This window comes from Ruditapes philippinarum, unplaced genomic scaffold, assembly GCF_026571515.1.
Source record: "Ruditapes philippinarum isolate M1 unplaced genomic scaffold, ASM2657151v2 ctg12033_1_1_1_1, whole genome shotgun sequence".
Classification (NCBI taxonomy): domain Eukaryota; kingdom Metazoa; phylum Mollusca; class Bivalvia; order Venerida; family Veneridae; genus Ruditapes; species Ruditapes philippinarum.
In genome coordinates, this window is record NW_026859074.1 from 1 (window position 1) to 26,545 (window position 26,545).

A 26,545-nucleotide genomic window follows, 5' to 3' on the forward strand; every position below is an offset into this window, starting at 1 on the left:
AAAAAATATAAATTTAATAACTTTTCTGAAATAAACTAATAAAAGTTTGAAAAAACAATTTTACTTTTTGTGTTTGCATTTCTCCCCTGGTCTTCGAAATCATTGATATCAGTATGTTTAGTATTGATTACAAATAAGCCGGTACCCGGGGACATGAGAAATGTGTCTTTCACTATCAGACTCACACAAAGAGCGTCTGCAATTTTCAATGCTTCTTCTTTGTTTTTACATCTGAACTACATTCAAATAAAGTGTATATGTATCGCACGCATGGATTAACTTGGATGTGTGTTATGTCTCTCGGAGGATTTTTCATATGTTTTAAAATATGTATGATAGATTGATAAAATCAAATTACGATTGTACAAAGGCTATCGTGTTTATATTTGTAAGAAAAGTGTTGTTGCTTTATACAAATGTTTCATAAACAGTGACAAATGCCAGTTATAAAGCTGTTTTGTATGATTTAATGTTGCATTCTGCTAAAACTGTGCTAGGGGACGTAGACGGTAACTTGCACTTTCCATAACCGTCCATGAACAGGCTCTATCAAACCAAGCCTGCAATATTTTCAGTTTGTCGTTTTAGGTGTTCTTTAGAGATATTGTATAATCACCCTTAGGATTTGAAGCCTGCTTTTTAAATTTGGTTTTTGACGTCTAATCTGTGATATGCATGCTTCATAATTTCTGATCTCCTTTCAAATTTTCTTTTTATTTAGTTTCGCCTATTATTTTTTCGTTTAGTGCACACTTATTCTTTAACTTGAAGACCATACGTCACTTGTCATGGGAATGCAAGAAGTGACACATTGACGATTCCATGATAACTGCCGTTTTTAGAGGCCTGCGGGTGGTTATAAATTAAAATTTTACCATTTTCGAGCTTGAACTCGATGGATATAATCTTGTATCATACTCATGTATATAATATGCTAGATAAGATGTCTTGTCAATCCGTAATATCTCTCAACAAAGCCTCGTTATAACAAACGAGTTAGATACATGTATTCTGACTGATGTTCTGATTCTTACATTCCATATTTTTAGTGTTCTTTTTTAGTTAAGACAGGATCCAGATTTCTACGGACAGACGGATGGACTATTCAACAATGGGGTTAATGGAATTTTGACCGATCTTTATGTTGTATTTACCAACATAAACCAGTGAAAAATACCACTAAAAGACGGTTCCTTCTTTTCCTACTACATTATGGACAAAATGAATTTAATAAACCATTGAATGCTTAACCGGCATGACGAACGAGTGGTCGATTGGGGTAATCGATGAAAGCGGTAGGAGACGAGTGATTGGTAAATGATATTTTATGTTAATACTGATACTCTGTAAAATCTAAGCGTGGGAAAAACAAACATAAATATCATTGCAATTGTGTTTGAATAATTGTGATATCTCATGAGTATAAATTTATTTTCAGACATGTCATAAAAATAATGAGAAATAATATTATTCGTCATTTTAAATGACTTTAGAGTATTGACGTGATCTGGAAAAAATATTGGTTACGTATAAACGACATTATCAAAAATATCGTTTTTGTATATTTTTTCTAAATATCAAGGGAAATATCTGAAGTGTATAGTTTGTACTCTGTTCAGAAAAAGGACTAGTATGAAATAAATATAATCAGTATAAGTATAAAAAATCGTAACACAACGTACACACTTTTATGAAAAGAGCAATTGATTTGAAAATGGCTTTTATGTTTAATTTACTTAAATCTAACTTTATAATTATGTGCATATACAGTATTGTTCTTTGTGTATATGTAGGAGAACACGACGACATAAGACAAATTACAGCAGCGTTGCCATAACTGCTTCTGCAAAGAAATTTGTTCAACATCCACTTCTTTTCATGATGATGAAAAAGGTGTAACGTATCCAAAAAGTAAACACACCAGAGATGAACATCCTTGTAGGGATTGCCAAAGAAACATATTTTTGCTGAACGTATTAAATGTTATTTCTGACCTTACATTTAGGGTTATATACAAGGCCATATTTGAATTAATCAAGTCGGTATTTTCGTAAGGGTCATTTTTAGACAAATTAAAAAATTACTAAAAGTAAGCAGAATTCGATAATTTAACTTTAGAGTTCTTGGTCATATTAAACACATAATAGATTATGTCAATAAATATCAAACACAAAATCAAAACCTAAACATTATGAGAATTTTAAGAAACCTCGTTGGTTAAGGTCATTTTAACGCCAATGCTTTATTTGATTTAACAAAATTATGTTTTTCCACAAGTGTAGTTTTGCAAAAAGATAAATCAAAGCTGCAACTAATACCAATATAATGGCTAATTTAAGCAATTTCAATTCCAAGGTCTTATAAACAAAAAAACAAAAACAATAAATATTATCATTTCATCAATTTGAAAATACCCTCATTGTTCAAATCACTGCACGCTGTTGATGACTATATTTATCATTTTTGAAATATGGTATAATAGGTGATTTTGAATTGATGTTTAAAAATCATATAACATTTAAGTTATTATTTTTAGGTTAGATTGGATGACTTTATAAAGTATCAAAGAATCACTATTACATAAAACTGCGGTTCTGAACAAGATCAATGCCATAAACAAAGGTTAACACGAGTACTTGGAACTAGAATAGCGGGGCACTGCCAGCTCGGATGATTCACTAGCAGGCAGGGTTACAATTTTATATTTATTTGGAGGGGGAGGGTAACAAGGAAAAGGGCTTAACGTGAATCACAGATATTGACAGGAAGTATGGCTACAAGATTAAAAGTCCTGTAGAACATTGACGTGTTCATCAATATGTACAAAATTCTCGTAGCAATTACACCAGACTGTTCATCTCTAGTGTGTTCTTCTAACCAGATGTGTGTCAAGTGTGCGTCTGACTTATGTTAGTACACTCTTGTGTATCAATTATATTTGATGTATTTCTCTGTCTGTTTTAGTGATAAGGCAGATATAATACAATAGCTGTTGTTTTATAAATGTCTTGTAAGGATATTTTGGCATGTTCGTTAAATAAATTTTGTGCTATTGCGCTTCATTGTCCTGTATGCATTTCCTGTGGCCTGGGATATACCTGTTATCATCAATTTTAAGAATTGGTTTATGTCTATTCCAAAGCATCATGCATTTTTCAGTAAACTAAGAATTGAACCAACGGATCAAGTATTAGTTGATTGCAAATAGACTGATAATGGTCTGTCTTGTAACGGACTTTACAATTTTGGCAATTCACGAAAAATGAATTTCATATCCCAGTATTTGACAAGAAAAGCATTGATGCTTAAGAATTCAATTGTCATATTGACCGACGTTTATAAGTCAAAACTTAACTGGAAAAAGTCAGTTAATTATGGTTAATCTTTCAATATATAATATTGTTTATTCTTAAACCATATACATGTACATTTGTATTTTTCTTTATCATTTTTTAAATTATCAATCAATTGAATAGTTCATAAAATCTAATTTGTAACTTTGAATAATTCCTCGGCATCTTTACTAAACACGAATAACAAATTAAATAAAATGTTTCAAAGTTCATAGTGTCATATTAATACCATAAAAATGTACCTTTTTCTCAATTATTGTACATATTTATTGTTTTTATATCATATAGATAAAATAAAACATGCTATTGTTGTTGTTGTTTTTTTTCCGAATTGTATGTTTATGTATAATAATAATTAATAAATTTGAGAGTTGATCTGTGTTTATTAATTATTGTAACCAAACTAAGTGACAAACATTCATTTTGAAATATCTGTAAAATATTTGTTCTGTTCTGTAACGATATCAACCATCTACTCCAAAACCGGGAGAGACCGGACAAAAAACGTGTGGTACTTTTCGTCGGTCACTAGTAAATCCCGGTCAAAATGACCGGGAATTACGAATTGGAGTACATCCCTCTATAAATAGATTTTCGGAATATTTAGGTCATCAACTCATCATTCTATTCAGCTCTCGGATACATGTACAACAATAACATACCATAATAACCCACTGTGTACTTCAAAATGATAAATAAAAATACACCGAAGAGCGCGATTTATTGACGGAAAAGGTTATTTCATTTTAAAATGTTTGCATTGCGAAATTCTCCAGTTCGCTATTCATTGTATATATCGCGACATTTCATTTTTAATTAATAATCAAGCACCCTCATACCGATCGGAATGATCGGCTTTTATTATGACCGACTTAAAGACTCGAGAATTTGCTGTCGCCCTTACACAAAATCTGATTTCATTCCAAAAGATGCACCGCGCTTCGGCGCGGACGCCAACAATCGCCTAACGATGTCATTGCATGGTCATAGAATTCTGCAACCAGAAGTACCTCAGAAGTACTTCGTTTCTATACCGAAGAGTTACGTTTTGCCTTCATCCAATAAGCTGGAAGTCGACAAAAAGGTACTTTGGGTTTCCCTGTTGGTCTTGTAGAAACAACTTTAAACGAAAGAGAACGTGGTATATAGTCGGATCAAGTCCAGTAAATGAAAATATTTTCATCCTACCCCTCCCCGTGTGTGTTAATATATCGGCGTTTTAATGGTCTCAAAGTTAAAGTGTGACATATGCTTCATGATTGGGGTGCTACCTACTTTGTGCATTACTACTAAATGTAAGACAGAATAAAAGAAGGAAAGATAGATATGTTATAACATTTATATTTCAGGTAAGATATGAAACTTGAAGTACAAAAAAAATGAGAATAGTCTAGTAAACAATGTACAATTACAATAATATCATAACGAAACAAACAACAATCAAAAGAAAAAAATAAACATACAATATGTTAATATAAAAAAACCTTTTAGTAAATAAATGTTTTGATTTTAAAACAAAATAAATTTTATTGTTGCCAGTACATGCTTAAAGCACGATAAAACACTGTAATAAACCATGCGGCACCCATTAATTCTGTTGTAGAAGTGACGAATTTAGGTTTTTATTTTTTAAAAGTAAATAAAGATATTAATATGATTGACTGAAACGTATCTTTATTCTAGCTTGAAATCAGTCCGATAAAAGTTACAAAAAAGGACGTGAAAACAAAATTTAATAAACATATTACAAAATTTTCATTAATAAGATAAGATAGTCACTGACACTTGGAGTTTCAAGAGGTAATGCGACTGTCGTATCCTGTTCTGGCCATTGTTAACTTCATGGCTACATAAAAAGCACACAATGCATCAGAAGATAATGAATATAACCTTTTTTAGAAAGCACTTTATGACTTAAAACTTTATAACGTTTAAAAAAGGGTTTCAGAGCGTCGTATTTTGACTACAATACAAAATACTTAATCACTATTACTCTACTTACTATGAAATAAAATGTTACAAAGTTAACAGAAGAGAACGACGGATCAGGTTATTGGCAAATGAGTAACTTTTAGGAAACTCTTAAATGTATTCCAAAATCAAAACTTTTTAGAAATTAAAATGAAATCATTTCTGTGGCATTATGGGCCTTAACTTCCAAACCCTACATTATAGATATTGTTTGCCTATTTACCTGACATTCTGTTAAAAATTTGTATGCGTGCAATTTAATAAACCATGTCATACTCACTTATATGTACATTAACATTAATCTCCGGTATTTGCAAAACAGTAAAATAAATAAAAAAAACCCCTTTAGTTTTTTTAATTTTCAGGGGCGTCTAAGGTTCGGGTCCACTATCCAAGTGTCTATGATTACAGTTATAACAAATACACATTTTCACATTTGAATGTATCGCTTTTTCATTAATGGGGAGATTGGTTAAAACTGATGTTACTCTTAAATGACAAACAGAATGAAAAAAATGAATACGAAAATTTATAATATATTATGTATAATAGATATATAAAATGATATCACTTTCTTCTCTTTAACAGTATGAAAGTTGATAAATATAAAAAATGAGAATTGTAAATAATGTACCATTGCAATTTTATCAACACAAAACAAACAACTATTAACGAAAAAATTCAATCATAGAATCAAACGCACAAATGTAAATATACTTATCATTTATAATTATATTGTGTTTATAACAGGTCTCATTTAATTGTTACAAATACACGACAAATAAACTGTCCTAACATTGTAGGATTATAAATAGAACGTTCCGGTTTAGCTGTTTAACTCAAACTAGAAGAATAACGATATAAACATGATTATGAGGACTTCAAGTTATCTTTAGTCTTGTTTGAAATTCATCCAAATTTACATTTAACGTACGTAACATGGAGAAACAAAAAAACAAACAAAAAAAAGATGTACAATTTTCTTTTAAAAGATATTACAGGCACAGACACTTCAATTAATATTAGAATAATGTGAGCACTCTTCCTAATTCTCTTTTGTTAACAGTTTACTTCATGGCCAAATTCATTTTTCACACTTCCTTTTATTATGAATTATGTTAGAATAGTATTTACTTAAGATGTTTTTATATTAAAGGGCGGATAAGCATACGTGTCTGTGATTGCACATGACGCTACGATCAAATGAAACGGTACGATGTACTTATTGTTGTTTTATTTTACTGATTAATATAGATAATGTCCATTTCTGTCGTGTCATTTTCTTCGGCAACATCAGCTGCAGTCTTGGCGAAATCTATACCAACGTATTCAGTTGGGGAATCACGCCGTTTGACAATAGCTTCATTCTGCATCTTTCCATCTGCATTGAACTCGAGATCAACATACATAAGCTGTCCATCTTCGGAGCGCTGAATGATTTTAATACATTAATATATTAGTCAATAAACTAATTAACTCAATATGAAATTGTCAAGCTTCTGAGACAATCTATAACATGAAAATGAACAATAATTCGGATGGTTCATTATCGATACTTTGTTAATATATATTCGCTCAAAATAATGTTATATCTTAACATTTGTTTCTATAAACTATACAATAGTGGTACAATAGATAAAAGTATAAAACCCGTTCAAAACTTAATTGATGTGTTTCAGTTTCTGGAATTAATATCAAATAATGCTTCAGATAGGAACAGTACATTCTTCAGCTTTGGGGAAAAACAGAGTTATTCAATACTTTAAAAAATGGCATACAATATTTAAATTGTAAAAAAAAACGTTAGAGCTTTTTGCAATGAATATGAGATATTGAAAATAGTCAACCGTAGGGTAAATTAAATAAAACTTAAAGTATATTTAGTGCTAACTATGGTGGCTGATTTCTGCCGTGTTGTTACTTCGTTCTGTCGCGTTTGAAGGGGCGACAACATTAAAGAAAAAACCCAAAAATTTCGTGTTGTCGCATTAGAATCGTTTTGTCGTGATGTCGCGCTTGAAGGGCGCCGACACGAAGTAAGACCAAACGATAAAAACTGTGCTATAAATCGAAAAATTATATTTGTGTCGTTTATTGACGCTATTTCGTCCTTCACCAACAACGACAGAACAAAGTAACGACATGACAGAATTCAGTCACCATAGTTAACAGTGTATAATCCTTATTCATTACCAAGAAAACGTATAACATTGGAAGGAATTTTATCAAGTTAGAAATGCAAAGTTAAATGTTGAATTATAAAACATATCATAAGCATGTGTTTCAAGCTTTTTCTTCCGTTATTTGCAATACCTTATGACAAATGAGGTAGTCATTAAATACGTGACTACATTTTGTGGTACATTAAAGTGTTAGCCTTTGTCGGCACAAATATAAATGGATTTCAGGAATATGAACAACCAATTTGTATTATAAGCATACATTTATTAGTGTCTTTTGATTTTCAACTCCTATGTATAAAAACTTTTATATTATGATTAAAAGTTTCTAAATAAACATTCCTTAAGGAAAATTATAGCTCCTTGGATAAAATGCTAATCAATTTTTTGTCATTAAAATTGCATAATACAAATACTAGCATTTATAAATAACCTTCAACAATAAAAATATTTTGATCATTTTGCAATGACATCATGTGTAAGAATTTAATTTATTTCCTTTTCATATTTGTATTTATGTTTATGTGTGCTTCAACACATGCATTGATGCCTTATTTGTTGATTCAATGTTTATTGTTTTTATGCTTGATAACATGAACTGATGCTTATTTCTATAATGTTTTAAAACATGACCTGGTGCCAGTTACTTCAAATTTGTGTTTATTTATGTAATGCTTCAAAGTATAGATGTCTTTTTCTTTATATGTTCCAAATATAAATTGATGCTAAGTCATATTGTGTTGTTGTTTGTTACCTTTAGGTTATTTATAAATATTACCTTTAGGTTAATTATAATATATTTAAAAAAACAGGAACATTAATTAATGTTATGTTTCAAACATAAATTGATGTTAATTCATATTGTGTTCAAAAATAGGAATGGATGTCAGTTACTTTAAGGTTATTTATGATTTATTAGAAAACAGGAATTAATGCCTTTTACTTTATATGTATTTATATTATGTACCAAAATATGAATTGATGTTTATTTATATTATGTTTAAAAAAAGGAATTGACGCCATTATAATGCATAAATATTATATCCGAAAAAGAATAAATTGTCATACATGTCCCTCAGCAACTGAACATTTAGCTTGTTGGTCTCTATCTCTTGTTTTATCTACTTCAGCATATGTTTCGTCACACACTGTGGCCACCTTATTCTTCTTGACTGGATGAGAATATGTAACGTCGCACTGATTGTCTGCAAGGGCGACATCCTTTCCTGGTGCAACATGTTCATTTTCTCTGAATTTTCAAATGCGATGATAATGTTAATGTTTGTTAAGTTTCATGGCATCGGCTAAAATAATAGTGATATAGGCAAGGTACTTGCTTAATTGCTAAGTATGTAGATACAAACTGAAATACGTTCCTTATTTCTAAATATTAAGAAACAAACTGAAATACTTAAGTAAGATAAAAACTGAAATGCGTTCCTTATTTCTAAATATTAAGAAACAAACTGAAATACTTTCCAAATTCCTAAGTATTAAGATAAAACTAAAATACGTTCCTTATTTCTAAGTATTAAGATACAAACTGAAATACGTTCCTTATTTCTAAGTATTAAGATACCAACAGAAATATTTACCTAATTTCTAAGTATTCTGATACAGGCTGGAATACCTGTCTCATTTATAATTATTGAAATACTTGCACAATTGCTAAACATACTTGCTAAGCATTGAGATATGTGTCGAAATTCACATTTTAGAAAAATAATGATTATTATTATTATTCATAATCAATTTTATCACCATCATCATATCACCATCCCCACTACAACAACTGGCAGCATCATCATAATCGTCAATATTTATTTATTTATTTATTTATTTATTTTTATATATTCATTTATTATCGATTTGTTATCATTTATAAATATGGAATATCATTTCAATATCAAGTATTGTTTATTTGTACAAACTTTATTGCATATTGTGTAATATTTTCGAAATTTATTATTTGCTAAATATTAAGTACTTTTGACAACAGAGTGAATGGAGAATATCTCCTTTAAAAAAACCTTTGAGAGAAATACTTTGGTAATTAGTATATGTAATAAGATCAACAAACCGCGGAGGAAGACTGTTTCTTTCTCGACTTGGCTGATCTTTTTTATGCTGTGCTGAAAAGAAATTTTGACACTGATTTATTTGTAGACACTGATTCATTTGGAATTTATAATTATTATTTTATAATATATACATGTATATAGTGTCGGTAATGGTGAAAACGGTTGAAGCAGATAAAACATTTATTTTGTAATCAATAAAAATTCTATTCAAATTTTTATTGCTCTAAGCATGGCACACATAGCAAATAATGCACGAAGTGCAATAGAAAGAAGTGGATTTCATTATTGATTTTACATTTTATTATTTATCATTCACATTTTCTAAATAGCATAATGATATAAACTAAAAGAAATATTAAGTCTCTCAGCAAATAAGCGTTATATATGCAATTACATATGAAATATTCACTTATTCAATTAAATGAAAATATCATGCTATAAATTTATAGCAATTGATTCTAGATTACCTTGATCGTTGTTTCTTTTTTTCCTGATGGCAATTACCATGACAAGAATTATTACAACCAACGCTGAACATATTCCGACAATGACTCCAATAAGTGTTCCATTTCCGTTGTTGGACATTTCGGACATTTGTCTTTGGTTCCCTGTACAATGAAAATAAGTTAACATTAACTGACAACAAATAAAGGGAACCGTATATCTTTTAAATGAGGGCAGGATTATGTGTGTGCTTTTACCTAAAGTGATAGAAAGATCTTCATTTTTACTTGTTTAATCATCTAAAGGTACAGATCATGAAATTTCGAAAAATAAGTGAATTTAGAATATGTAATTTTTCCCTATTGCTGCTTATATTAATTTCATCGACTTGGACTGAGGCATTGCAAATATTTGAGTTACACATGCGACGAAAAATCCAATTAAGAATAAGAAAAATGATTCATAGATCTTTTCAGTTTTTATTTCTTTACTTGTGCTTGTGAAATGAGTGACAAATAGGTAGTTTAACAAGTTCTTTATCAGTTACTTGTTGTTTGTGATTTTGGTGGTTGGCCTGCCCGTGCTCTGCCTTGTGCCCCGTCCTGTTTTTGTTCGGGGTCCGCCTGGGCTCCTTGCCGCTGACTCTTGTTGCTGGGTCGGGTGGGGGTTGCGTTCATTGAATGCCGCCTTTCCTTGTTGATATTGTTTATCATAATTATCTTATAGATTATATTTCTTAAATTTGATGACAAACGTCCTTCTTCTTAGCACACATGTTGAATCCTTATCGAATATTAACGATCATGATAAAGCAATGATATATAGGACAAATCTGACCGTTTCTGAAACAACTCTTTTTTTTATTTCATCAACTTGAGACATGCCTGTGTATATGAAACACTATTTGTTAAATTGTACAGGGAGGCGACCCTATTAATTTCAAGCAAGTTATCAGTTATTGAAAGTCCCGTAAATCATTAGTAGCAGCGATACCTAAAGAGAGTAAACAATATTTCAGTCAGTACATTTTATTCATGCTCCTGTAAAAATGAACTTACATTTGTAAAAGATATGGCATCTAGCATTGAGGCGGAGATTTTGTGTTTAAAGCAATCGTACCAAATGAGAGATTACCTTCAGAACAGACTAAATGTGTAAATTCGACTGTCAGTAATATACGGAAGACATTATGAAGAGCAATCACAAAATTAATATTGCCATTTAGGCACTGAACATAACGATGAGAAGTTTGACGTCATCATTGATGCAACGCATACTAGAATAAGAAGACAAAATCAGAAATCTGGAGAGTTTTTGAGAAACAGAAGAGATGGTTACAAAGTTTAAGTAAAGACACATTCTACGACGAGAATTTCATATTACATGATGAGAACATTGTATTTGATGACGTCACAGATAATGCAGAGGACAATATTCCCTCATCCTTCACTAATCCAAACTCACATTCCGATGACAATCTACAGAAACAATCGTCTAAAATTGACGGAAACAGTGCCTCTTCGGCAGCCTCTTCTTTAACACTCGTTGAAAAAATCAGTTGGACAACAAATCCCTGTACATATATTTTCACGATCTGCGCATAAAAAAGAGCAAATTGATGACGTTGGCTTTATCGTCAGACAACGGAGAAGGCCAAATCGATTATGTGTTCTTGGGTTAAGTGAAAAGGTTAATGTAGACATATTAATGTCAGTTGTTAACTCTAAAAGTCCAAAAGTGTCAAGTGTGCGTGTGTTTCTCATCCGACGAAACACTTCAAAAGTGAGAATTGAACCCAATATCCATGTCGACAGTAATGCTGACATGGTTCTCAATAAAGGTTTTTGGCCACATTATGTAGCATGCATGCCTTGTGTATCACAGCCAGTTAAATTAAACCAACGGCGCGAAACACAAGACATATCTCTTAGGCTACGAGAATTTAATCGACGGCAGCGACTAAAACCTCGGTTTGAAACAAATAAACAATCTGAAACAGCTAATTCCGGACTGGATCATCCTTAGAAATTTTCTGGCGTAAAACATTCAGTAGCGTGGTTGTGCCTCGTATAGTAGGTATAATGTTTGAGTATTCACCGGAACAGTATATATTTATATTTCAGGTTTACCTCACTTGTTTTAATCATAACATTGAAAATTATCGTTAGTGCATTAATAAGATGTTTGAAATAGTTTACCTGCATGGTGAGAAAGGCTTAACGGTCTTTATGGGAGATTTTAATGCTCGATACATACTCTCAAATATGAGATAATTTGTTAAGAAACTTTCTACATGACTGTAATTTGACTGCTGTAAATGATTTTACCGGTAAAGACAATACATTTGTATCTTATGACGGACAATATACCTCAATGATTGATTATGTGTGCATTCCGTCTGATTGTACTGATTTTGTTTATAACTGTGATATATAGCTGTTGATTCTTGTTGAAATTTTTTCTAGACATAGACCAATATTATTATGTTTAAAATTACAAATAAACACGTGCGAGCCTCAAACAGAATCTGTCAGAATAAATTGGAAAAAATGTACAGATTAAATGAAGCTTAAATATCAATCGCTGTTCTCCGACGTTCAATTACAACATATATTCAATTCTGATATGTCTACGGAGTACATAGACATAAAATCATACCAACTGTGTATTTCCAAACAAGTGTTTCAGATTATATTTGAAACAAAACTGGTCCCCAGAACTTAATAAATTACATAAAAATATATTGAATGCACGTGCAACGTGATGCAGCACAGGAAGACCACGTGGTCGTACTACACTTAAAGAGCAAAAATATATTGCAGTACTGGATTTGAAATTGGAATGTGATGCAGAGACTGATTCTATGGAATTTTGGAAAGAAGTAAATTTTCGAAAAGCCACAGGAACAACATCCGGTGCAGGTATAAAATTTAATGGCGAAATATATAGAAGTCGTGAAAATCTTGTTGAACAATGGAAATTATACTTTAAAAATCTTTATAAATGTTCTGATTACGATTACATTGATAATAATTAGAAATACTTTGTTAATATCACAGTTGACGAAGTGATGACGTCATGTAGAACTGATCAAAGGGCACATTTTACGTCTGCTTGTGTAGAGAATGCTATCGAATGCTCTTGAATGGATGTGCCGAAGATTTAATAAACAAGTTAGCGAGACATATGTGTGGTTTTCAGCGGGTCTTGGATGTTTAATGACTTCTTTTATGTTTCGAGAATGCATCCACTTCATCGAAAGTATGTGTGCTACTTAAAAGGAAAACTGGCTTTTGACCATGTTTGGCATAACGGACTGTTTCAAAATTTCTTAAGTGTGGTGTTGACTACACGGCATTTGCATCTCTACATTCGTTGTATGTTGGTTCAGAATATCACGTTCATTGTCAAGGACTGATATCTGTTACAAGGTACAATACAAGGCAGCAAGAGTTCGCCATTGATGTATCTTGTCTATATCAATGGATTAATTGAAGAACTAGTGGCTAGGGGAGAAGGAATGTGCACTTTTAATTTCAATGTGTGTTCCCCAACTGTAGCAGCATACCACATGGTACTTGTTTCGTTATTTTAAACTGGTTTTGGCAAAATTTTCAGTACATGGTGGGACTATTCAAAGAAATGGAGATACTATTATAATGCAGAAAAATGTAAAGTTGTCGTGATGATTGAACAACACAAATTGATACATTGCAGACGATTAAGTAAGGACCGTACATTAATTCTGAAACCGAAATCTACTGTCATTTAGGTGTAATCATTGAAAAGATTTTGTCTACTTAACCTAACATTGAAAAGGCATGTTCAACAATGAAGAAAACGTACTTAAGCATAACCGGAAGTCTTGCTGTGGGTTCTATCAGCCCTGTTACTTTAAGTAAAAGTATACTGTGTTACCCAGATCATTGATGGTTGTAAATTATGGAGCTTCTATTATAAAAACGATACCCGTTTACTAGAGACTGCTAAAACGTGTGTTTTAAACATATGTAACAGCTTCCAAGAAACGCATCCAAGAAACGCATCTTCAAACTATACTCGTAGTTGTCCTAATATTACGAGTGTCCGATAGGAGTATAAGAAATTGCAGTTTTTTAGCAATTTTGCGGCAGATTTTTACCGAAAGAAATATTCAATTATCATTAAACTAGATATTATAATGGATATCCCGAAATTGGATTCATTCCTGATATATATAGGATCCTCTGCAAATATTTTCTGACTGGTGTAATGTACAATTACTAACAATCGAGTTTTTTTCCGGGAAAAGGGCAGTTAAAAGACACTCTCGTCAAAGCAGTGCTGTGATCTGTCTTGCGCCCTGTCCTGTTTTTGTTTGGGGCCTTCCTTGGCTCCCTGTCGCTGTTTCTTGTTGCTGGGTCGTGTTGGGGGTTGCGTTCAATGAATGCCGCCTTTCCTTGTTGATATTATCATATTTTAAGTCTAATAGCCAATGCCAAATAGATAGTTTTGCTTCAGCTGGACATTTGTGGGTTTGTCATAACCTTATTCGTGTAAACCCATATTCGAGTCTGTGGTTCGTGAGCAGGAACACTCCTTCTCTATCGCATATTTGCAGGAAACTCTCAAGACACATTGCTTTATTGATATCACGACAATATGACCGTCAATGAACAAAATATAAACTATATACAGAAAATATTATTCTACATCAGATCTGTTTGTGTATCAGAAATACCAGAGAACGTGTCAATTTTTGGAACATGCTTATAGATTATATGGGTTTAACTTTGTTGATGTCACTTATATTCCGCACTATTTGCCTATTCCGCTTGATTATTTTTTAAGAAATCAATAAGATGTGTTTCCGAGTTTTGATTTCGTTAAAGCTTTATAAAGTGAAAATGCTTAATATAATCAGTTGTCATTTTTTTCTTTTACATTTTTTTTAATTCAATCTGGAAACAGTTAATTAATAATTATCTACTACACAAACTTTTGAGGAGATAGAAAAGTTTGTGTAGTAGATAATTATACATTTTTGTTGTGAGATAAAAGATAGATAAATAAAAGGACATATGTGAATTTACTTTAACCATAGAATGAAAAACCGAATCATATAATTTATATAAACAAGCAAATGAGATATCACTACATATGGTTTTTGTTTCTGTTTTCATATATTTTTGCTACGTTATTGGAAACCATTTAGATTGTATTATACTTTTATTGTTACTCTATAAATATTGTTATGCTCTTCATTTATATAAGAAATAAAAGTATCATTCCAACTTTTCTATGTGACATGAAATAACTGAAGAGCAGGTTTCCCTCGTTTGGACTAATGTTCACTGAATTATTTTGATGAGTCAGAGCCTACAATGTTATGATATCTGCAGGCAAATTTTGCCATCCATCAGCTGGCATTCATAATTGTAATACATAATATGGTTTTTACAAGTTTGTTTTCAGGCACTAATTCATCATACAAAGTCCGCTTAAATTGAACCTTTTCATTTCTTTTTATATCTAAAGATCTTCAAAATGAATAAAACATTGAAATAAGTTTCTTCTAAATACTAAATAAGGCTTGAAAAACACTTACACGTAAAGTTAACTTGTTTCGCTTCGGAACAGTATCTAGGTGTATTGTACCATTTATTATAACTACAGCAGACGATGTTCTTTCCGTTCCATTCCCGTTTAAATGTTGTCAAGGTAATAGTGTTGTTGTATAACCAAGTGACATTTTGGAATGTAGTCCTCGTATCTACGTCAGCAGACGACACTTTAATACCGGAAATGTTTAAGTAAACCTCCGGAGAAGGTCTTGAGCTTTGACTCAGGCAAGTGATGTGAACAGGACTGCCTTCTTTAAGATTCTTTGGTGCTGATAGTTTAACAATAGCAGGAGGCTCTGTTAAATAAAGAAAGATTTTTAAGTATAATTTATATATATATTCAACCGATATTCTGATTTTTAAAATAAAGATGAAAAATGAATATCGTTATAAAAAAGAGAAAAAACAGATCTACGAAAGAACGCACGAAAACAGAAAAAAATGAAAATATTGCTGACTGGCTTAATTTAACTGACTCTGTTAATGAGCAGTCTTGGTAATTGCATGTTACAGTCAGCGCCCGCTAGCACAGACTAATGCAAAAATCAACATGTTTTTATAACAGATAAAACCTCTTGTAATACAAGTTTAATGTCATTATTGTTTTCATAAAATATTTTAGTTTACACATTTCAGCATTAACAAAAATGTGAACATAATTATTGTTTTCTATACTGATCGAACTATGAGTAAATTTCAAAAAAGAATTCAAAGAATTTAGCGAATTCTACATATCTTAAGTATGCATTTAGGCACTATTTATGGTGTTGGTGGAAGGTTCTGTTTCGTTGCATTTTTGGCATGTGCCAACATATCTTTAATTTCGTGTTTATTGAACTGTGTGTTCTTGTTACATTGATAGTCGGTAAATATATATATTAACAGTTTTTATACTTAAATGGTTACATTGAGCATTTTTATTGACATGACTGATTTAAATTTTTTTTTTTCAAAATGACCCAGAAGATGAAAAGGGTTGCATCGTTTCTATCCGTAAGAATCGCACAAAAAATCGATAGATAATTTAATTCTAAGTAAATTTTGTTATTTTCATTTGCATTTTTCCAGTCTAAATGCTTTACTTGATCTATGTTTGAATTTCAAATTACCTGTATTTAGGCATTTGAGCTGAGTTGACCTCATTTAATTTGTTCGCAAAAATGTTTGAATAACAAATAGTAAAAAAAATGAAAACAAAAGAAACACCAAAAATATGTTTAGTATTTGTAAACAAGAAATGTAAACCTATAAGGAGATTTTTGTGAAAGATTTTTATTAAAATTTGTATTCGGAGGGGCTGCAATTTTCTTGATGTTATTGCTAATGTTTCTGATTACTAAATGTCCTATAAGTCACTTAATGATGTTCTTTGAAATTACGTCTTTGTCTATTTTGTAAATATTTATGTTGGAAAAAAGTGTTTATCATGTCGCAATTTAAATAAATTGGCTGAACTTTGAACAAATTTTGAATGGCTGTCAACGCAAAAAAAAAAAAACAACATTACACGTATAAATAATATATCATCCTTATTAAACGCAAATACTATAAATTAATGTGACATAGCTTTATTTTATTGTAACATCTTTATCAAAATGCACTTTTCCTAAAACATTTCAATATTTAGGCAAAATAAATATATATGATTAAAATATTATAAGCAATTTTCAGTTTGTTAATGCCTAAGATAAAATATAACTTACTTATAACATACACTTTTGCAGTAGTGATAAGTGGTGATGTTAACGCATTATATACTACTGAACACGTGATTGTTGTATTGTGGTAACTGTCAGCAAGTGTGATAAATGCTATATAAACCGATCTATCAACATCATAATGCAATGCTTTGAATGACTTGTCTCCTACTGTTACAGTTGCAGCAACGGGTGGTGTTCCGCCACTTGTCTTGCAATGGACTTGAATATTCTCTTTATCAGAACCAACAATGCATTTCTTACATTTATCAATGTCCTGCAAACCTACAAATTCCGGGTTGCTTGGTGGCACTGAAACAAAACAAAAACACTTTTTATACATGTTCTATATAGAGGATATTGAATGAGTGTAGTTTAATACTAACTTTATTAACAAGTTGAATACAGTCATATTATGCGAGCCTCTGGCGAGCATAACATTGTTTTATTCAACGAGTTCAATAAATTTAGTATTGAACACCCGTGCCGATTTTGCGACTCCGTAAATATGGTATTGCACGGCCGTGCATATATTTTGACGTGACGTCATTAGCGTTATGCAAACATAGTGTAAAGACGCGCTAAAAGTTAGCGTTCTACTGTTGGCGCATCAACGGAAAATGACTCTTATTTCACTTTAAACGGTCTTTATTTTGAGTATGTGATAAAAAGAATATTAAATTCGTGTAAGTTCATTACTGAATTTATTGCACTCGTTGAATAAAATAATATTATGCTCGCCAGATGCTCGCATAATATAATTTTATTCAACTCGTGCAATAAATTCAGTATTGAACTTAAACTCATTCAATATCCTCTATATATGGCACAAATGACGTCACGTCAAAGTGTTATAACACTAGTGTGATATCGGTTTTATTTAAGGATTTAACTCAATACAGGATTGGAGCAGTACCTCTAGACGCTTGCAGAAATCATTATCAGAAAATAGACAAATATCGTTTTTTTCGCCGATTTTTCAAATTTTTCATTCATTATCATACATAAATCGGTGTGAAAAGATGAATTAGACCTTTTAAAGTTCATTCCGTTGGGTAAAAAGGCAAGATTTTAGCATTTTATCATTCAAGCGCCGTGTCCGGTATATACCGGAATACGGTATTTAGTGTGGTGCTCCAATCCTTTTTTTAGTCTCACTCTTTATTTAATGGCTTTATTACACTCCTGCGCCGCGGTTTATGTGGTCAATTAATTTATTTTATACTTATGAATATAATATTGAGAAATATTGATGAAATAAAATGCGTTTTCTTATTTTCCGTAAATTTCACTGTAAAAATTTTATTTTTCACTGGTATTTTCACTGGTGTCTTGCCGGACTACTTTCTTCTAAATTCAGCTAATAAACAAAATTAAAAGATAACTCTTCCTATTCATAGGCTAAATGAGGAAAAAAAGTATATAATAAACAGAAAATTCAAGTTTTTTCCATAAATACAAGATTTATTTTCAACTTGTGGTATGAAAATTAACACATTTCACTCGTTGCTACTGCCACTGGTGAAATATTTATTTTCATACCACCCGATGAAAATAAATCCTGTATTTATAGAAGAAATTTTAATATCCTGTATGTATTGGACAACACAAATTATCAGCCAATAATAAATATAGGTTGTGTCATTCAACATTGTAATAGTAATACATAAAAGAGAAAACATTGTGAGGGTAAAATACCACGAAGCACCAAATCACCTTTTGGGATTCATTTAAGTAAAATATATGAAATAAACAATTAGATACAAAATGCAAATAATGTATTAAGATACCCTTTAAATGATATTTTATGTTTTACCTAAAGTATTTTACCGTAAAGTGATGTTATTATGTTAGCAACGTCCATAATATACTATGGCTTTTATACTGGCCGGATTTGTGCATACATGATACATGCAAAATGGAAGACACTCTTATTCTCAAAGTGCACGCCATTCCAACTATCGATCTTCCCACAACATCCCGTCCGCTTATTCCCAGTCGCATTAAAATGATAATGTCAATTTCCACATTTGGTACTTATGCAGACAAAAATAATCTTATACTTTATCGTTTTACGATGTTGAAAAGGCGGCACGGGTAAAATGTATGTGTCAAAATTGTGTAAAACATTAAAAAACATAAATTGTAAAATTTCTGACCAACTTATTAATAATAAAGTTTTCATTTTTTGTTTTTGCTATTAAACTCAAATACCAATTAACTTTGAAATCTTTACTATTTTAAAAATACATTCAGCTCTTCAGCATTATAATAGCGTACTGCTATTAATATGAAATACCTGTATAAAAACAACATCAATACGTTTTTTTACTATAAAACCAGCTTACACATTTTGATTAGCATCGTAAATTATTTCAACAATTTCATTATAATGATGCCTGTTTTATTTTTACATTGTACAACCACTGAAATAGTATTTGTTAATCCCGTTTCTCTACGACATTCCACTCCGTAATGTCCGTTCATGCGACTGTTAGCCATAGAAAAAGTCAATGTATATATCCTATTTTCATCATTATTTTCAATGTAAATATCATCAGGTCCAACCTTAATACCAGACTTAATTCCATCTTTAAATCGAACCCACTGGCGCATAAAATTATCAGGGCGTTCCATTACATCTTTAGACGGATAATATTCTAAATATACATTCTCGTCCTCCAATACACGTTCATTTCTAAGATAAACAAATCCACATGAATTATTTGGGCTATCTGAAAAAAACATGGGATTTGTTAAGAACACTTTTAGTGATACTAGTTTGATTCTTCCTGTTGACTGCAAATATATAGAGGATCAGCATCCAGAGGTATCACTATTACATATTCTTTTGTCTTCAAATCTATATACCTAAGTGACCGCCTCCGTGGTCGAGGGGTTAGTGTCGATGACTTCTAATCCACTAACCTCTCAAACGTGGGTTCGATCCCCGGAAGATGCTTTGGTAGTTTAGCACGGAGGAAGGTAGTCTAGTACTGGTGTAACTCTCCAGGAACGATGGTTAGGAAAGTAGCTGCCTATAAGACTGAAATACTGTTGGGAAAATGCGTAAAATGAAACAAACAAACAGATATACCTAAGTATCGCAGTATCTTTGACGAAATGCTGCAAACCTTTTTGTAAATATGGCTTTATATTCCTATTGATAAATATTGTATACTTATTTCTCAGTCTTTGGATTATAAGGCAGTTTTAAATAATGTGCCAACGCCCTTCGAAGCTGAGAAGTAAGAACGACGTTTTTTTATATATATTTTATAACCCATTATGATAAGAATATCATTATGATAAGATTATCAAAATCATATTTGTAGTCATTGTATGGCTAAGACCGATGGGCCATATCTTTTATGTTAAAATAACATACCATCAAGTCCAAGTTTCCCTGCTTCCATCCAACAGTGCGCGCTTTCGTTGTAATAATGAATCCGGTAATTTACGTCATCTTTAAGTAAACTGTCTGTTAAGACCATGTAGTATGTTCCGTTTGCATTATACTGTGTGAACTTGTATGTCAAAGGACGAGTATACCATGGGTTTCCATTGGTTATATCTGCACGTTGCCAATCCAGAATTGCATTTGGATCATGTGAGTCCGGGGTAAAAGTAAACGTTACGTTCCTTCCTAGTAAAGCTGGTTGCTCAATTTTTAGATTTCCACATTTGCTTATACCGTTATTATCTGTAAGTGAAAACGAAAAATTTACATAAATACAGGTTAACTGTGATAACGTATGATGTTATGCTGTATTTTTGTTTCATTTGATTCTTTCGAAATACTTTTCGTAAAATTATTATATTTTCTTGTTTATGTTATGAATTTTTTTTAAATTATTGAAATTCAGAAATATGTTAATTATCAATTAGCCAGACCCCTGACATGTTTATTGCAATTTATGTGTCTGAAACATTAATGTCTATTTACGTCACATGTATGACAACGTGATTATTGTCATTTATTTTATCTAAGACTGACATTTGACATCTGGCGTGTTAATCAGTCTTAATCGAACCATTTGTATGGGTCAAATCTATAATTTCATATTTGATAAATGCATTTCATTGGTTAATATTTTCCTGTTTAAGGGTCATTTTTATCATTGGTTAATTATTGAAACCTTTGTTACAATTATTTTTGTATTAATAAAAGTTTCAGAACTTTTTGAGATAGAATTATTCAGACAGTTATACAGTAAACATGTAATGGTTAAAGTTTAAAGTGTTGGTGCCGCGGTTTTCTGCGGTGCATTTTATGTACATGTATATATATATATATATATATATTTGTTATTTTGACCGGTCAGAACTGTTGGTGTAAATATTAAAAAAGGAAAGTATATTAAAAACAGAAAAAACGGATTGACTGAGTTTGTACTTAATTATCATCGAAAGAATAGAAATGTGGACATTTATAAAAAAAACTATTACACTTTAACGGAATATTATACTACGGAGAAAATACGACATACAATTATTTATTTAAGAATATCATGGAGAAGAAACCTCACCTCCCCCAGTACCACCTTTAAAACCCCGCGCCACAATATGTATAAATGTTTGGAAAGTATCATAATTTTAATTATATATAAATGTATACAATGTATATATATTACAGAAACACTTAACATATTTTAGATTGTAAAAGAATTTGAGATGTGCATTAAGAAACCGTTTGTTTAACATCATTCGTAATTTCATTATGTTTTAGCTCGACATTTTGAAATAAGTTTTTTCAATAAAATCATATTATGCGAGCGTCTGGCGAGCATAATATTGTTTTATTCAACGAGATCAATAAATTAAGTATTGAATTTACACGAATATATTATTCTGTTTATCACATCTGAAATAAGAACGGTGAGCTGTTAAAACAGCGTCATTTTTCATTGACGCGCCTATACTGTAGCGCTAGTGTTATTACACTAATGAAATATGGTTTTTATTTGTTTGGGTCGTCAGACCAAACAAATAATGGTAGCGAAATTTCAGAGTCTAATGCTGTTAATTGCAAATGCCGAAAGTAGTCCACTTTTTTGAAGCGGTTACTTCCCTTTATATGTACACTAAGGCCGAAAAATTCAGGGGAGATCACTGCGTAAAGATGGTCAAAGACAGACGCATTAATTTTCAAGCAAAATAATTCCCGAATGGTCGAAGATTTCTAATATTGTTTTATTGTATTTTCTGATAGAAAATAAGTAAATACAAAGCGGACATTCAATCTCTGACACAGAAGTTTACGACAAACCTAACAACAAGTAGTTCTCAAAACAGCTTAAAACTAGCGATTTAAAAGAAAGAAATATTTTTATTTTGTTACAAGTATCCAACAAATTACAACGCATTCAAAGTTTAAAAATAGCGTTGGCTTATAGAATTGTCAATAAATGCACAATCACAAATTACGCGGATGAATATGATTTTATCAATGAAAATACTATTTTTAGCAATGTCGATTACCGAATACTACACAAACCGAGTAGTGGAATATATAGATTCTACATGTTGGACTGTTTGGGTGAGAAGATTTTCGCTAAATTATTTACTTCAATTTTAAACAACAGGTTTATCGTGAATAAAATACCTTGAAATTAATAAGGATTACAAACCTGAAATGCAATGGAAGTTCTAAATTTAGAATGACTTGATGTTATTCAGCTCTTCTTTGTATAACTTCTCCGTGGTGCAGGGGTAACGCGCTCGCTTAGTGAGTGAGAGGTCTGGAGTTCAAATCCCAGACGAGGAATCTTTTCTTTTTAATTCTTTTTTAAGTGTCTTTGTAAAAGAAGAAGCCATGATATGTAATGGATACAGTACGAGTTTTTCTTCAAAAGTGTCTTCTTACAGACGTAAGAAGACAGTTTGCTAGGATAAACAACAAATTGTCCGACATTGGATTGAATATCAGTGTTGCAATTAGTCTTATAGCCAATTTACTACAATTAAAACGCTGGAAAGCATTGGTGGCACTATACATATAATCTCACAACCTGTACCTGTCTTACATTCTGAGACCCAAACAAATTCAGCGCCTTCTGTGCTTTGATTATGAAATGGCTTTATAACACTCCTGCGCCGCGGTTAATGTGACAAAGTATAATAGTAAAAGAAGACCTTTAAGATTAATAAACCTAGTCCAGGATCTTTTTACCATGCTTCGTAAGTAATCATTGCACGAATATATACTCGTAATTTGAATGAATTAAACAACGTGATGTAAACTATTATTTGTAATCTTCATTTTTTACCTATATATATATTTATAATACGCAGCATACACAACAAACAACAACGCTTGCACCTACGTTTCTAGATATATTAATTTGAAAAGCAAGCGCTGTATTTGAGACAATGTGTACATTTGTTGTGGTGGCTTTAAATTTATGAAAAAAATCCAAATAAAGATTCGATAAAGATTCCATTTAACAAATAAAGTAAATGTGTTTAAATAGTTAAGCCTCAAAGTTCATCAAACATTTATTTCAGAATAAAATTAGCTGTTATAATAAATACTTATTTAATACAATTTATCAAATATTGAATGAAGAAATCAAAATCTTATCCTGTTGCCAAGGAAAAAAGAAAGATGAAAGAAAGAAAGAAAGATTTAAAGAAAGAAAGAAAGAAAGAAAGAAAGAAAGAAAAGGAACACATTTGAATCACTACGAACTATTGAAATTGCCTTACGTAATTTAATAGACTTACGGTGACTTTCTCGAAAACTTAAAATAGTCCAATATTTTATTCGGATGCTCAAGATTACAGAGGACCCGGATAAGGATGGCTTTGCTTACATGGAATGTTACTTTGTCATGACTAGCTTTTTAGCTAAAGCAAATTCATTTCAAAGATAATCGAACATAGCATCATGTACATAACGTTTATATAAATCAAATAATTGAGAGTGGCTGAGTGGTGCACGCGTCGAACTAGAAACCTTAGGAACGCTAACCGCTTCTGTTCTAACCCCATTTGTCAAAGAAAATATTACAACCATTGTCCAGCATTTGTTGGTTCCAGAAACGGATATGTGTCTATAAGCTTGAAGATTCCTACATCATGTCTTGGTTGGATTTACTTCGCACCAACAAATAGCAACATTCCTGTTTTACTGGATAAGGAATGCATTATTTCAGGCCAAAGGATGCACAAGAATAGAGCCAACGACGTTCCTTACGCTAGAATTCTTGGAGAAGAGTGACAATAAATTTGAAGTCTACGACTTTAATCACTGGGCCAAGGACGCCCCAAAGCAATCTAAAAGAAATTCTGTATAAACCTATCACAGTAATGGATTTCAAGTTATAAATTTGCTGATTCGATAATACCCAATTATTTTTAAATCAGTTATAGCCTAAAATTTACCACATTTTTCAATTCCACAACTGCCACGATCGCCACTGTCTGTCCAACACCAGAGATCATTCTCTCCAACAGCACGACAAAAGTTTGCTGCATCTGAAACTGTAGCGTCACGAAATTGTTTATTTTTGTAATCCTCATTATCTTTAGAATCCCATCTTATGCACGGTGTCCCGGTCTCTGTCGTCTGCTGATGGCCGTCGTAGTTAGCTACCGTTGTCCTATAGCAGTCAATCACCACACCTGAAGTTAGTGTCTTTTATATGTAGGTATCAAATAAATAACAAACATAGATAATTTCTTTTGAGATTTTCTTTTCAACTTTAAACGGACATTGGCGAATAACACGGCTTTGAAAGAATTTTCATTAAATTGAAAATTCTTAAATGCTATCATCATCTAAAATATCATTGCAATCAATATCGTCGTAGTTATTATCGTTACAACAGCCAACACAATTATCACCATTATCAACATTACAACAATCTTTAATTTTGTCATTGTCTCAAATCTGCCCCACCAGTACAAATTTCAAAATCATTATCATATAACCATCATCTTTCTTTCAATATCATTGTGTTCATCGCCAAATTATCAAGAACTTTGTCAGAATCATCATCATCCATCGATGTTGTCGTCAAATCACTTCATAACCCTTTATTTGTCCAATTATTATTGTCATTTTCATTATCACCATCACTAAATTCGTCATCTAAAGATCTTCATTTAAAGTAGCAGTATTTCAAACTAATCGAAAATGCTATTTACTCACCAGTTCCCGTGACGGCACGTATTACTAAAATGGTTAAAGAAAATCCGAGAAAGAAACTAGTCATACTGTTCATTGTAAGCAAACTGTAATTGAATACAGATTTTAAAATATATCAATATTTAAACAGTTTATGTAAACTAGTGATTTAAAGAGGAAGGGACAACTTATACATAATATCCGTTTTATATATCACTAAATGATAACTCAATAGTGATACTCGTAAGATTTCCGGACGCACAAAGTTACTTCATCAATTTATTTAATCGGTAGATTTTGTGAAAATATTTTATTTTCTTACTGATATTTTTATCATTTCATAACGACAAATTGGCTTCTCAACTGTAGAAAGCATTTCTTTAGCTCAAATACTGAACATTTCGTGAAAAATAATATAGATTATCAAATCAAATATGCATAGACACATTCGATAACAAAGAGATCTACTTATGAATAAAATGAATCACAAATACTTAAATCTATCGATTTATGGAAAAGTAGTAAACTCAGACCACGAAAGTTATTATTATTTCTTAAATAGATTTTGATTCATGGAAAATTTGCAGTATGATAATACATGATTAAGCTTCTAAAAATTGATTATAACAAAAACTGAAAACTAATAGCAAACTAAATATATTTATAAACATTTAAAGCTAAAGGCAAGAAAAATTCAACTACTTGAAAGAATTTAAGTTTATAGGCTAGGCATTTGAAGTGAAAATTTAACAATTTGTGTATACGCCAAGCTATATACATGTAATTACAAAATTATTGTCAATCAATAAGTTCAATCTACCATAAAATAAAAGAATACAATAAAATTTCTAATTTCTTAGTAAACTATTCATGAAGATAGTATATAGTATACTTCTTGAGTAATATTATGCAATATTATGTACTAATTACATAATATGTTGATTTTTTATTTGGTAAATCCACATTTTTCGATTTTGAAAGCTTCAACTGAATAAGGATTTATCAAAGTAAAGCTTTTAATTAATTTTAATTATTTCTGCAAAAATAAATTACCAAAATTACGGAATTATCAAAAATGTTTCCGT

At 31.2% G+C, this 26,545-nt stretch overlaps 1 protein-coding gene across 1 annotated transcript; it reads right to left on the reverse strand.

Moving 5' to 3' along the window:
* Window positions 1–4,677: 4,677 nt before the first annotated feature.
* LOC132755108 (uncharacterized) lies at window positions 4,678–25,626 on the reverse strand. The gene is made up of 10 exons (XM_060745903.1): window positions 25,485–25,626; window positions 24,716–24,955; window positions 20,718–21,032; window positions 19,744–20,064; window positions 17,336–17,641; window positions 15,617–15,928; window positions 10,053–10,193; window positions 9,585–9,636; window positions 8,573–8,753; window positions 4,678–6,754 (listed from the first exon to the last, which is right to left on the reverse strand). Exons 1-10 carry the CDS (start codon window positions 25,555–25,557, stop codon window positions 6,563–6,565), a joined length of 2,133 nt encoding a protein of 710 aa, XP_060601886.1. The 5' UTR covers window positions 25,558–25,626; the 3' UTR covers window positions 4,678–6,562.
* Window positions 25,627–26,545: the final 919 nt, after the last annotated feature.

What these genes read in the sequence shown, in the direction of transcription:
- LOC132755108 (XM_060745903.1), bottom strand. Translation starts at nt 25,557, where the DNA reads ATGAACAGTATGACTAGTTTCTTTCTCGGATTTTCTTTAACCATTTTA. An exon ending in AAAAAGAAACAACGATCAAG is followed by an intron (nt 9,637 to 10,052) that starts GTAATCTAGAAT and finishes ATTTCTTTTCAG; the next exon opens with CACAGCATAAAAAAGATCAG. An exon ending in AGAAACAGTCTTCCTCCGCG is followed by an intron (nt 8,754 to 9,584) that starts GTTTGTTGATCT and finishes TTGAAAATTCAG; the next exon opens with AGAAAATGAACATGTTGCAC.